We start from the raw sequence: 11,503 nt of genomic DNA, 5'->3' as shown, positions 1-11,503 counted from the left end.
CTCCCGCGCCGTCCAGTCCTCTTTGCAAGCGCGCTCCCATGTCTCATCACGTTACGCGCGCCGACCGCGCGTGCGGCGACATCTGTTGGTCGAGCGCTGCAAACTCGTGGACCCGCGGTCGTCGGTAAAGCAGCGTGGAGGCTCGGCTGGTCGTGACGGGTGACAGGGTGCGATGGTGCGTGTGCATCGTGCATCGCAATGGCCGTGAAGCGTCGGCTGTCGAGCTCGGATTTATGTTGTTGTTGTTGCTGTTGAAGCCGCCGGGTGCCAACATGACAGGCAAGCAGTGTCAGCCGGATGACAGCGAGAACAATCAGTTGCGGATAAAGCTGATAGCGGACAAGCGCAGGGTCCTCGAGGAAAAATCCGCACAGGTATACGACATTCAATTCCTCTCCCCCTCGTGTGTGTGTGTGCAAATCTGATGTGGATAGACCTCACGGCAATCCCTGCTTGCACCCGTGTTCGTTTTTCGTAATGCGTGTTTCCTTTTTGTCCTCGATTCATCACTTTTCACGCAGAAAGATGGTAGATGTTATGATGTAGATTTCCAACGAGACCTGTCACTGTGCACAGAATTTATTTAAAGTGGCAGGTAGAACACACGAGTGATATACATATATTTTTGATTAAAATCTATATATGGATGCAAAATGGGAGCACGTTTGTGGAAATATCTTTAAAAAATGAATTTGAGCTTGTTTATGCAAGACTATTTTATGTATGCGGTATGGGGTTAATAAAATTATATTCATATTTGTTGGAGTTTAATCACTGTATCAGATTCAATAAATAATAAAGAAATTGAACTAGCCCATTGAACAAGTAAAAATAACTGAATCAATATAAAATACATTTTAATATACATATTACTAATATAATACATTCAATTGAGAAGTAATTATGTACTTAATTTTTTTAACTTGTAATTGAAAATTGTAAGTTAAAAAAGTTAAGTGTATAATAACTTTAGTGTCTTAATCAAGTCTGTATGAAAGTTAAATCTAAAAAATATCAGTTGCAGTTTATTATTTTGAAATCATATATATATATATATTTTTTTTTTTAACATTTACTAACTAGTGTTCACTGGCTGGTGCAGTGATCCTAGAAAGTGCAATTTTTTATATTAATATATGTTTTGAAATAAAATATCAATAATATCATAAGGTAAATACAATAGATATTTTTATTTCTGTATATAATTGTGTAGAATTATGAAAGGAAAAACATAATTTGCAGGTTGAGGCAGAAATCAGGAGCTGTTTTGAAGACCTAACAAAGCTCCTGCAATCCAGAGAGAAACAACTGCTGCGACAAGCAGAGGCCATTCACAGACAGCAACTCTCTTTGATAGAGACTTCATTGGACTTCTTACCAGCATCGGTAGTGGTTCTGAACAATAGGAGTGAGCTAGAAGAACGGATACGCCAGTTTGGAAATATTGAAACATACGGATCGAGCAGTATTACAGTAAAGGATGCGGAACCATATAAGGTAGTGGATTATCAAGAAGCTAATAAGGACCATGTTAGCTTCGACAAGTCGATCACCAAAAAATCAGACCAAAAAGCCAAAGATCATCTGAGCCTTCCACGTTGCAAGGATTTTATATCTGACTACAGGACCGTGCGTATCTCAAGCCTGCCTTCCACATTCCTCGCCGATAATCAACCGCGAAATGTAAAGGCCAATGCGTTGAAAATTTTCAAAGACACCCTATCCATATCGGGATGCTCGCCGCTTTTAATCATAAAACGTAAACTTGGCCTGACGCACGTGTCCTTAGATGGGCTACATGCATTCGATAAAGCATATTCGCGGAACGTACGGTCTTTCGGGATATCTTGTAAGACCGGGGAATCCTGCGAACTAGATACATCGACAAACGAAACAACTGAAACTGATTCGCGAGAATTCGACAAGAAGATTTTAGATCAGAATGATTCCGAATTAATTAGATATCCAAAGGACCGTGAGAAAAGCTATGAGCATCCGGTACAGGTGCAGCAATGGCTGCAACAGATACTCGCGGAGACCGAGATAGAGCCTGCGATTCATGAAATCGGGCAATTTTCAGAAATATCGAAGGCGAAGCTCTGTAACGAGCTGTAATCCTATTTGTCAATCGAATTAGACATCCTTGCATTGTGTTTCAATTGGGGCCAAAGTTTCCAAAACGATGGAAAGCAAACTGAAAAGGCTGATTTACTTTAGAATTGCCCGATATTCTTAATTTATACGATCTCTTGTAAAGCATAGATCGAAAAGACATCGTTATGTTTGTAGCTTTTCCATGATCGTAGAGGAACGTAAGGATACCAAATTTGAGTGACAAAGAGAGAAGGAGGAGAAGAGAGAGAGAGTAAAAGATTTATTGTGTACATCGATAAACTTAGTACCTCTGCCACAGATGCTTAAATGTGGTATTCCTTGTTTATACAACGAATACTTCGCCGTTCTCGAAATCTCAAACAGATTGATTAGTGTTCTTTTGAAAAATGTGTGCTTAAATCCGAATTACACAATTAATAAGACTGTTTTTTATTCTACTAAAGTATCGCGTATTTATTTTACCGTGTATGTTTTAGTAGTAGTTTTCTGTAGAACTTGTGTTATGCTTGTCGATTAACGAATCTTGACAGCAAATAAATAATCTTATTGCGCCTTTCTTCAAGTGATATCTTTTTTTATCTTTTTTATAAATAAAATTCACGATTATGTACGACATTGTTGTAAATAATTAATTTAATTTATCGTCGTATCGTAATTCGACAATTCTTTCTCTCCACTTACATGACTAAATTGTGCGTATGCATATATTGTAATTGTAGATTCTGCATCCAAATTAATTCATTAAATTCATGCTCAGTATTTCGGGAATATGAGATAAGATTAAAATTCCATCAACTATTAGCATTAAACAGAAGCAATCTAGGATATTAGTTGTTTTTGTTTGATTTTATTACTGCTTAATGCTGCTTGATTTTATGACTGCTTAAACAGATAATATTATATTGAAATGTGCTTTTATATCATATTTAATATTGAGAAAGTAATATTCTCAGTATTCTCAGTATAATATTCTCTTAAAAATAATAAATTAATATTTTTTTTTTTGTAAAGTTGCATGAGGAGTTCGGAGAACTTCCATAATTAATAATTGGAAATCGTTATATTATTTCAATTCACATTTGTATGTTCACGCATGATTTCTTATTAGTTTCATTTCTTTAATCCTAAATAATATAAATATGTACTCTTTAATAAACGGCACGAGAATTTCAATAATTTTACAAAATTATCGATTTTTGCGGTTAAAAATTTACTTCAAATTATTCTAATTTTTTTTATTGTGCCGCACATTAATATATTATAAATTTATTAGATTAATATGAAAAATTTTATTACAATGATATAAATTTATTATATAATATGTATGTAATTTTTAAAGATATTTTATACTATTTAGGATTAAATAAATTATATTATATTCACTTATATTTTATCAATTGTTCAAATCAAAGGAAAACGCTTGTTAGAAAAATAATTTATCCCGATATAATTATATCGTTCTTACATCGAGCCTGTATAAAATACAGAATATATTTATATTCATATATGCGATATATTATATCGACATATACGTATTAATATACAAGTTATCACGGACACAACAGATTGACCGTGATAAAACTATTTAACAAATATAAGAAAGAAAAAAAAGTTGAAAGATAGTAACATGCATCTATAAATCTATATCATTGCTGTTAATCCTTTTACTTCTGATAAGATATTTAAAAAAAAGAAACGATTAAATGTAATGCAACTTAAATTTCAAATATTTCATAATTACATACATACATACATACATACATACATACATACATACATATATATATATATATATAATAATATATATATATATATATATATATATATCAATAAAGGATTAACAACAAAATTAATTTTTCTATTGTCAATCATTAATACATAAAAAATAAACCTTATAACGCTAATTTCTTTTACTACATGTTTTCGTATAGGAAAAATCATCATTAACATTTGAATATTTGAAACAAACCCTTTTGAAACAAAATTGAGACAAAATTTTTTTTAAACAAAACTTTCTTGACAGTGATAATTGAAGCAGCGATGGAAGAAATTATGTATTATAAAAAAAATTATTAGGTTTTTCAAAGTTAAATTCGCCCTTAAAAATATGGGTATGAAAATTTATCTCTGTTTCAAAGACAATTAGACAAAAGCTTAGGCGAAAGTTAAAATACGATATCTTCAAAAATCGTTAAATTTATTAAGAAAATATATTTCCTAATAAATTTAAGAGGTATTATGAATTCCATTCAAACTTCGTGTTCTCCAGAAGGAAAAGATAAAAGAGATGAAGAAATTGAAGTAAGAGAGAGAGAGAGAGAGAGAGAGGTATTTTATCTCTTATATATTATAAAAAGATATATATTTTCTTTTCTCTGTTATCATCTATTATCGATTCTCATCTTCCAACGCTGTTGTTACGCTGACATTAAAAACAATTCTTGAAGAAATCTCGAGAAAAAATAGCTGATAATTAGAATGTTACGAAATGTATTAATTAATAATAGTTTGATTCGTCTCACTCAGGAACTAATTTCATTAATTAATAAGGCTAGAGCTAGGAAGTAGAGTTTGGGTCATAAGACAGACAGAGAACTGTGAGGAGGCCGATTTGTTATGGTCCTCCAGGTTCTGCCCGAATATTCTTGGCTCCATCATTTCAGTGAGACTTGATAGAAGATCCAATCCTCGAAGAAAGATGGGACAAAAGCGCGATCCTTCGTGAACGTGACCGGCACGCACAATTGCGATAGGACTTCTTCGTACATCTTCAAGGATTCTGGACAAGACGCACCATTTCCCTATATGCAAAAAAATAATATCAAATGTTAATAAAATAATAAATTTATAACATATCTGTACGTTAATATCTGTAATTCCATGTCCGTATAGAACTTTAATGTAAATATAAAATTTATTCCATTTATAATAACTTGTATTTTATATCTAAACATTTTTTGTGTAGTTTTATCAATAATATATAGAAGTATCTACCAAATCGTTTTTACAGTTAAAATAAAAATTATTTTATTGCAAATCACTTTATAGATCAAATTGAATATGCTTTAAGTCAAGATATTTACATGCGTCATATACTTTCCAGTAGACTTCAACACCTTCATGGAAGAGTTGAGAATTAATCTAATAAAATCCCAGGCATCACCATGTGGTGTTGTGCTAATAGGAATGTCCGTAAGATCGCCGAAGACGTAATCGAATTGTCGTCCTTCTTCGATCATATGGGCCAAAGCTTTAACACAATCACCGACAATGATCTACAAAGATTATTATAAAAGAGTATTATAAAAATACAGATTCAGAGGTTTTTAAAAATGTTTGATTCTTAGAATTTAAGTGTCTGAAAACGCAAGCCTTACTTCATAATTATCGCCCTTTCTCTTGTCTAGGCAATCGCCACATATGCTTCGCATATGCTGGCTACAGGCTTTCATGACAATGTCATCAATCTGTAAAAAAAAAAATAAATAAAATAGATAACACGCTATATTCACTTTACCCGTTTTTTATTTATGAAATTTAATTCACATACTTCTAGCATCGTAACAAACTTTGGTTTCTCTTTCAACAATTCCCACAATAGGCCGCCGTCGCCGCCACCAAGTATCACTATTTCCTTGCCAGCGTAATTTTCTTTACCTCGTTGCATCAGCGTTTCTGTGTATATGAGATCTGCTTCGGACATGTCTGCAAAAGAATTTCTAGTAAGTTGTTAATAATATGCATAGTCATGATATAATGTGACTTACTTTGCAACTCGTCGAGCACCAGTAGATTGCCCAGCGATTTGGAGTGTACAATTTGTACCTTCTGATACGGCGATCTAGCCTCGAACACGAGCTTGTCGATGTCATATTCCAGCAGTCGCTCGTCTTGAATAAGGATAATCTTTATTGGTGCAATTACTTTGCGCCGTGTCTCGCAATAATGTTAATTTAAAAACATGCTTCTATACAATTTAAAAAATAAACATTGCGAAGAGTAAAAAACAAGGTATCGCAAGGCAAAGCTGATAACACGCATGGGAACGTTAGCGTCATAACCAGATGAAAAAATGATGTGAGGAAGTTGTAAAAAGATCAACTATTAAAACTGGAAACGTTTTGTCATGCAAGAATAGAACAAGTAATGTCCTCGGGATTAACGCGGAGAGAGACGTTCCAAACTGAACTGAGCCGAGAACGAGTAAGATGCGATTCTAGAATCATAGAAATCGCCTAAAAGTTTTAACTGTGAACATCACACTTTAAATCGGATTACGGACTTGTAGCTCTCAATTAGTTTTCATCTTAAACGCTTCAAGTGTAGCTTTAGACTGGTCTTCTCATCCGTAACATACTTTTCCGTAAGAGACAAAGCTGAGGACATTTTATAATACTAATATTTACAAATCGATGTATAATATTAATTTTCCAATTGGCACGAGCCCCTTAAGTACAAGCAGTTCCGTTGTAAGAGCGGCCGTTAGCTGGTCCGTAAACATAATTATAAATAAAAACTCACCGGCGGTAGGAAAGTATCTCTCAAAGGGTCCACCGCGTTTAATCGGAGTAAGCGTGTGCGACCGTGTAGCGGTTGCTGCTGTCTGCAACGCCGCTTCCAATTCTTTGGCCAACTATCATAACCGGCCATCATCATCATCATCACCACCATCATGGTTATCATCATCGTCATCATTGTCATCATCATGATTATCATCATCATCATCATCACCATCATTATCATCATCATCATCATGATTATCATCATCATCATCATCATCATCATTATCATCAAGTCGAACCAATGAGAATTGAACAGAACAAAGACACTATCTTGTAAAACGGAATCGCTACTCCTTGTTGTTAAGGAAGCTAAAAAAAGGTGTTAAAATCTGGCAAGCCATGATATATGGCGTGGCTTATTTTGTCCAACGGTACGTAACAAGCAGTAAAAAAAAAAACGGATTATGATAAAGGTAGCTGTGTCTGTGATTGTATTATTGAGCCGTACGACTAAAAGTGTACGATACGAAAATCTACAAATCCAAGAATCAATAATTGATAATTATGATTTAAAGTTTTAAAAATAATACATTTTTTGTGAAAAACAGGACAAAATCAGTTGTTACCAAAATAATATTTTAAGTTTCACAATTGTGTATAATACTCTAAAAATATTACATGTTTTGACAAAATCTCAATTTCTAGCTAGCGTCATGTTCCACTGTATGGAGAGATTTTAATAGAATTTTAATTTACAACACGTAAGAGAGAAAGAAAAATATAACAGAATTCAGTAATAATAATAATTTATAATATAAGCCACATTTACATTAGATTCTTTAATTGCCTTTCGATAGTGAATCCATTCTTAGATTTTACAATGAAATGAGCCCTGTGCATTGCAGCAGTAGTCGCCTAAGAACTTTTATTCGTACGACCGAGGAAAGGCAAGAGAACAATTTAATAAATAAATACATGTTCTCAAATGTCATGTATGTCATTTGAATGAGTGATCGAAACTTTTTTTTTATGAGCGAATTGAGTGCTGGGTAGAAAAATTTGAGCTGAACGTAACAGAGCTGGGAACAAAATTAAGTTAGCATTCCTGGCAAGCGGCCTATCCTAAGTATCTATTAGTAACAATCAAATAGCGAGATATTGTAATTCTCTATGCCAAAAATTTTATGAAATAAATCTACAAGTAATGTAAAGTATATGTATAATTGTGTTAGGAGACATAAACGAGGAACAAAATCTAATTGAGGGAAAACATTTTTTCTACCTGATAGTGTCAGATAGAGGTCATATATGGTTCCTCGTCTTACTGGCGGTAAACGCTTGCTGCGCTGGCTGTTCAAAGCCATGGCAACATCAGCTTCCAAGTATCGCCACTGCTACAACGTTCTATCAGTTATGTCATATTTCTTACTTCCATTGTAAAAAAAAATTTCTGATTCTGCAGGATATTGAAACAAAAGTGGTTCAGGACCGGTAGGTACATTTAATGCTCAAACCGAGTAAAGAACACTCAATCTAAAAATGAGATTTATTTTTTATTCCCACACTGCACAGAACTTCCTTTTTTTATTTTTGCTTAATTTCAAACATACACCTATCTCACTTTAGTACAGAAAGTGTACATTAGTATTCACTGTTATAAAAAAACGGACTTTTAAATCATTTTTTAAACTCATGTTGCATTTTTTGAAAATGATAAGCATTTGCAACCCATCTAAGTTTAAGGATTATGAATAAATAATGGAGAAGGAAGTAAATTATTTATTCACTTTAAAAATCCTCTTGCTGTTTAGGAGTTTATTTTAATGTTTAGAAGTTTATTTGGAAATTAGATTTTCATTCCTTCTGAGAAGTGGTAATCAATTAAAAATTGAACATTGTTCAACCAACAATCAATTCCATTTCTATGATAACTAAATAATTTTTTTTTTAATCCGCTAAAATCAGTTTATAAATGGATCATGATTCATATATATGTATACTTTGAGATTCAGTCCGTCTAGACTGTCCTGATGTTATGTGTATTTTCTACCCTAGCTATAGCAATTATCTTATCGCGTTTAATATGATAAGATAATCTCCTCGCAGTATGGGAACATACTCGTTCTGCAAACACATTTGATTTCATACATTATAAGTCACTTCATTAATGTGAAAACTTTTTGTGTAACTAATTTTAAGATTAACAAAAATGTATCCCTCTTCTATCTTTTTTATTTGTGCATATGTGTAACTAATATTTCTATTTAAGAGTAATTATAATTAAAACTAATTGTAAATTACCTTTCCATTTTATTTATTAAGATAAAAAAAAAGGAAAAAAAAAAATTAATAATAAATAATTTTACTCACTTTGTTTTGGAATCGGTAATCTTTTCTCACGAGATACAGAAGTCAGAGATTAATTAGTTTGGGGTATGAGCAAAATTATAGTATTAATTCTTAATAAAGGCAAAGCGCACTCGTATTATTACTCAGATAAGGTCGACTTTTTTCTCAAACTAAATAAATTAAGTGTAGTTTACTCAGTTTAGTGAGCACAATTATATTCCTTTAGTTCTGAACACTTTTTTTCTTCAACAGCCTGCATTTCACTCCATATTTTACTTTAATATTAAGCTTTATCACGTAAAGATTGATACGCTAATCACAATTAAGTGAAAGATTTACTATTTTTCAGAGATTTATTGCAATTCTTTAATAGAAAATATCACGTTTGCTACTTTTCTTTCTCTCTGAGAATTGACATGTATTTCCTATATGTCATTCATTGATCTTTATTTTCTTTACATATCAGAAGAGACTTTGATGAAATGATTGCAAAACGACCTGCCTGGTTTTTTCTTTAACGCAACAGATATTTATACTTTCTGTCGTCTTTAGCAAATTGTTTATCAAGTTCGTGCATACATACCTCAAAAGTTAAAAGCGCCTCCTGGTCGTCCTGCTTGTAATACTCGATGTTTAACGTAATCAGACCCTCCGTGTACCCTCTGACAGTGATCAGACTGCCCCTAGGTCCGGTATACAAAACGAGCAAACTGCCGTCGATGTTTGACTCTGTCAGCGGCTTGAGACCGGCGAAATGTTCTGCCAGTACGTTCGCGATCGCTGATTTCAAGCCGGATCGCTTCTCCATATCGGCGATTACGCTACTGGACACCGTGAAGTCCAGGAGTACGGTATGGGCTACCATTGCTTCTGCAACGTACGAACACGAATATAGAATGCGATGTCAATCCGGAGAAAAAAGTGAGAGACCAGCAGTCAATTTGCCTCATGTACTCGTTAAGAGCCTTGTCACGCAGGCGAATCGTGCTGTCAGCGAATCACAGATCACGGAAAAAAACTTTCGCGCATGCAAATATATATTTTTATTCTCCTTTTCTTTAGCTATGTCTTTACGTTAGGAGCCTACTTGAGGGTACGGGAAGCTTTAACGGGCGACAGTGATGGTGGCGTGAAATGTTCTTAATGTCGTCTAAGCTCGGAGGAGAGGGGGGAAGTGGAAGAGGAAACCACATTACATAATTAATCTCATGGGAAAAATAGGAACGTTGCCAGTTGCTGGCGCGGCACGCTACACACGTAAAATGACACCGGGCGGCCGTTGTTAATCGCCGGATGATTCATTAGCCGCCGGTCAATCGCTTGTTTATACTCACGTAATTGTGCGATAACGTTTATTGCTCGGTCTGATCAGGCGTACGCCAGTGTGTTGCTCCCGGACGTGAAGGAATAAGGAATGACGCATGCACACACTAGCACAAAATTATGCGCAGGTTATCGGATGCGCACAGGAGGGATCTCGCGTGATGGGACTTGTCTGCTGGAGGACGAGCTGATTCGATTCCGTTCGATCGCCGGCGAGGATCGATATGTATCGCGATGTATCGCGCGCCGCGATATCTCGACGCTCAGACCGATTCGAATGCACAGTAGAAGAAATATTATAGTAGTAGAAATATTATTTAAATAATATATGAAATACTAGTGAAATTAAGTATTTTGTGTAATGAATATAAAATATGCATTTTCTTTTTTTAATATATATACGTATATGAAATATTGATTTATATTTTGATAGATTATGAATAAAATTGTTCTCTTAATTTTCTATTGTTTACTATTTTCTATTTTTTAACAATACAAAATAAAAAAAATTAAATTAAAAAGCAACATATTTCATAATATATATATATATATATATATATATATATATATATATATAAAATTCATTTTTCTTACCAAATATTTTCATTATTGTAAATTATTTGTTTTAAAACATATTTATAGAAAAACAAGTTACATCTATACATAACAATGAGCTGTTTTTATTTTAATTTCATTATTTTTTATTTTTTATTCTTAAGAAATAAAAAATAGTAATAAAGAATAGAAAATAAAGAGAGCTTATTTATACATAACATAATGTAATACCACAATGTAAAATAAATATCTTATTTCAAATAAATGTGTGTATATATATAAATGTTAAACATTATTTACTTTTTTATATTTATTACACAAAATATTAATTTCAAATAACATTTTTCTTTAGCACTGCTCAAATAAATAATTATAAATTTATATTTTATTACCTATACTTATAATATCGAACACCAATTTAACCATCGCATGCGATAGTAAGTTTTTTAAATCGTATTGTATAATGTTAACAATAAAAAAACTGTCGCTTTCCAGTAATAAATTGAAAATAATTTAATCGCAGATGTGGATGTAATAAAAAAAATTTTAATTATATTTAAAAAATGCAAAACAGTATGTAAATAAAACATTTAATCAACAAATTTATTTTAAAACTTATTGAAGCTTATCCCACTAAAAAATGTTCATTTTCTAACATA

At 32.9% G+C, this 11,503-nt stretch overlaps 2 protein-coding genes across 9 annotated transcripts; one reads left to right on the top strand and one right to left on the bottom strand.

Annotated features, from left to right (window-relative positions):
- The first annotated feature begins 32 nt into the window (after positions 1–32).
- LOC105201105 lies at positions 33–2,728 on the top strand. Its single transcript, XM_011168980.3, has 2 exons — positions 33–374; positions 1,243–2,728. The coding sequence occupies exons 1-2, from the start codon at positions 234–236 to the stop codon at positions 2,113–2,115; spliced, it is 1,014 nt and encodes a 337-aa protein (XP_011167282.1). The 5' UTR covers positions 33–233; the 3' UTR covers positions 2,116–2,728.
- A 1,714-nt stretch (positions 2,729–4,442) lies between these two features.
- On the bottom strand, positions 4,443–10,632 carry LOC105201107 (spermine synthase). Of its 8 annotated transcripts, none has more exons than XM_011168983.3 (8): positions 10,301–10,632; positions 9,550–9,833; positions 6,637–6,748; positions 5,883–6,005; positions 5,666–5,820; positions 5,493–5,582; positions 5,199–5,390; positions 4,443–4,916 (listed from the first exon to the last, which is right to left on the bottom strand). In XM_011168983.3, the coding sequence occupies exons 2-8, from the start codon at positions 9,829–9,831 to the stop codon at positions 4,770–4,772; spliced, it is 1,101 nt and encodes a 366-aa protein (XP_011167285.1). In that variant the 5' UTR covers positions 9,832–9,833; positions 10,301–10,632; the 3' UTR covers positions 4,443–4,769. The 8 variants fall into 8 exon arrangements, 7 of the variants coding, with proteins under 7 accessions (XP_011167285.1, XP_011167283.1, XP_025993705.1 ...); XM_011168981.3 differs by having other exon boundaries at positions 9,550–9,836; positions 10,301–10,628; XM_026137920.2 differs by lacking the exons at positions 6,637–6,748; positions 10,301–10,632 and adding exons at positions 7,900–8,008; positions 10,054–10,292 and having other exon boundaries at positions 9,550–9,836.
- Positions 10,633–11,503: the final 871 nt, after the last annotated feature.

This window comes from Solenopsis invicta, chromosome 14 (genome assembly GCF_016802725.1).
Source record: "Solenopsis invicta isolate M01_SB chromosome 14, UNIL_Sinv_3.0, whole genome shotgun sequence".
In the NCBI taxonomy this organism is placed as follows: Eukaryota; Metazoa; Arthropoda; class Insecta; order Hymenoptera; family Formicidae; genus Solenopsis; species Solenopsis invicta.
The sequence above is the reverse complement of the archived record's forward strand: the minus strand, read 5'-3'. Positions and strand labels throughout refer to the sequence as shown.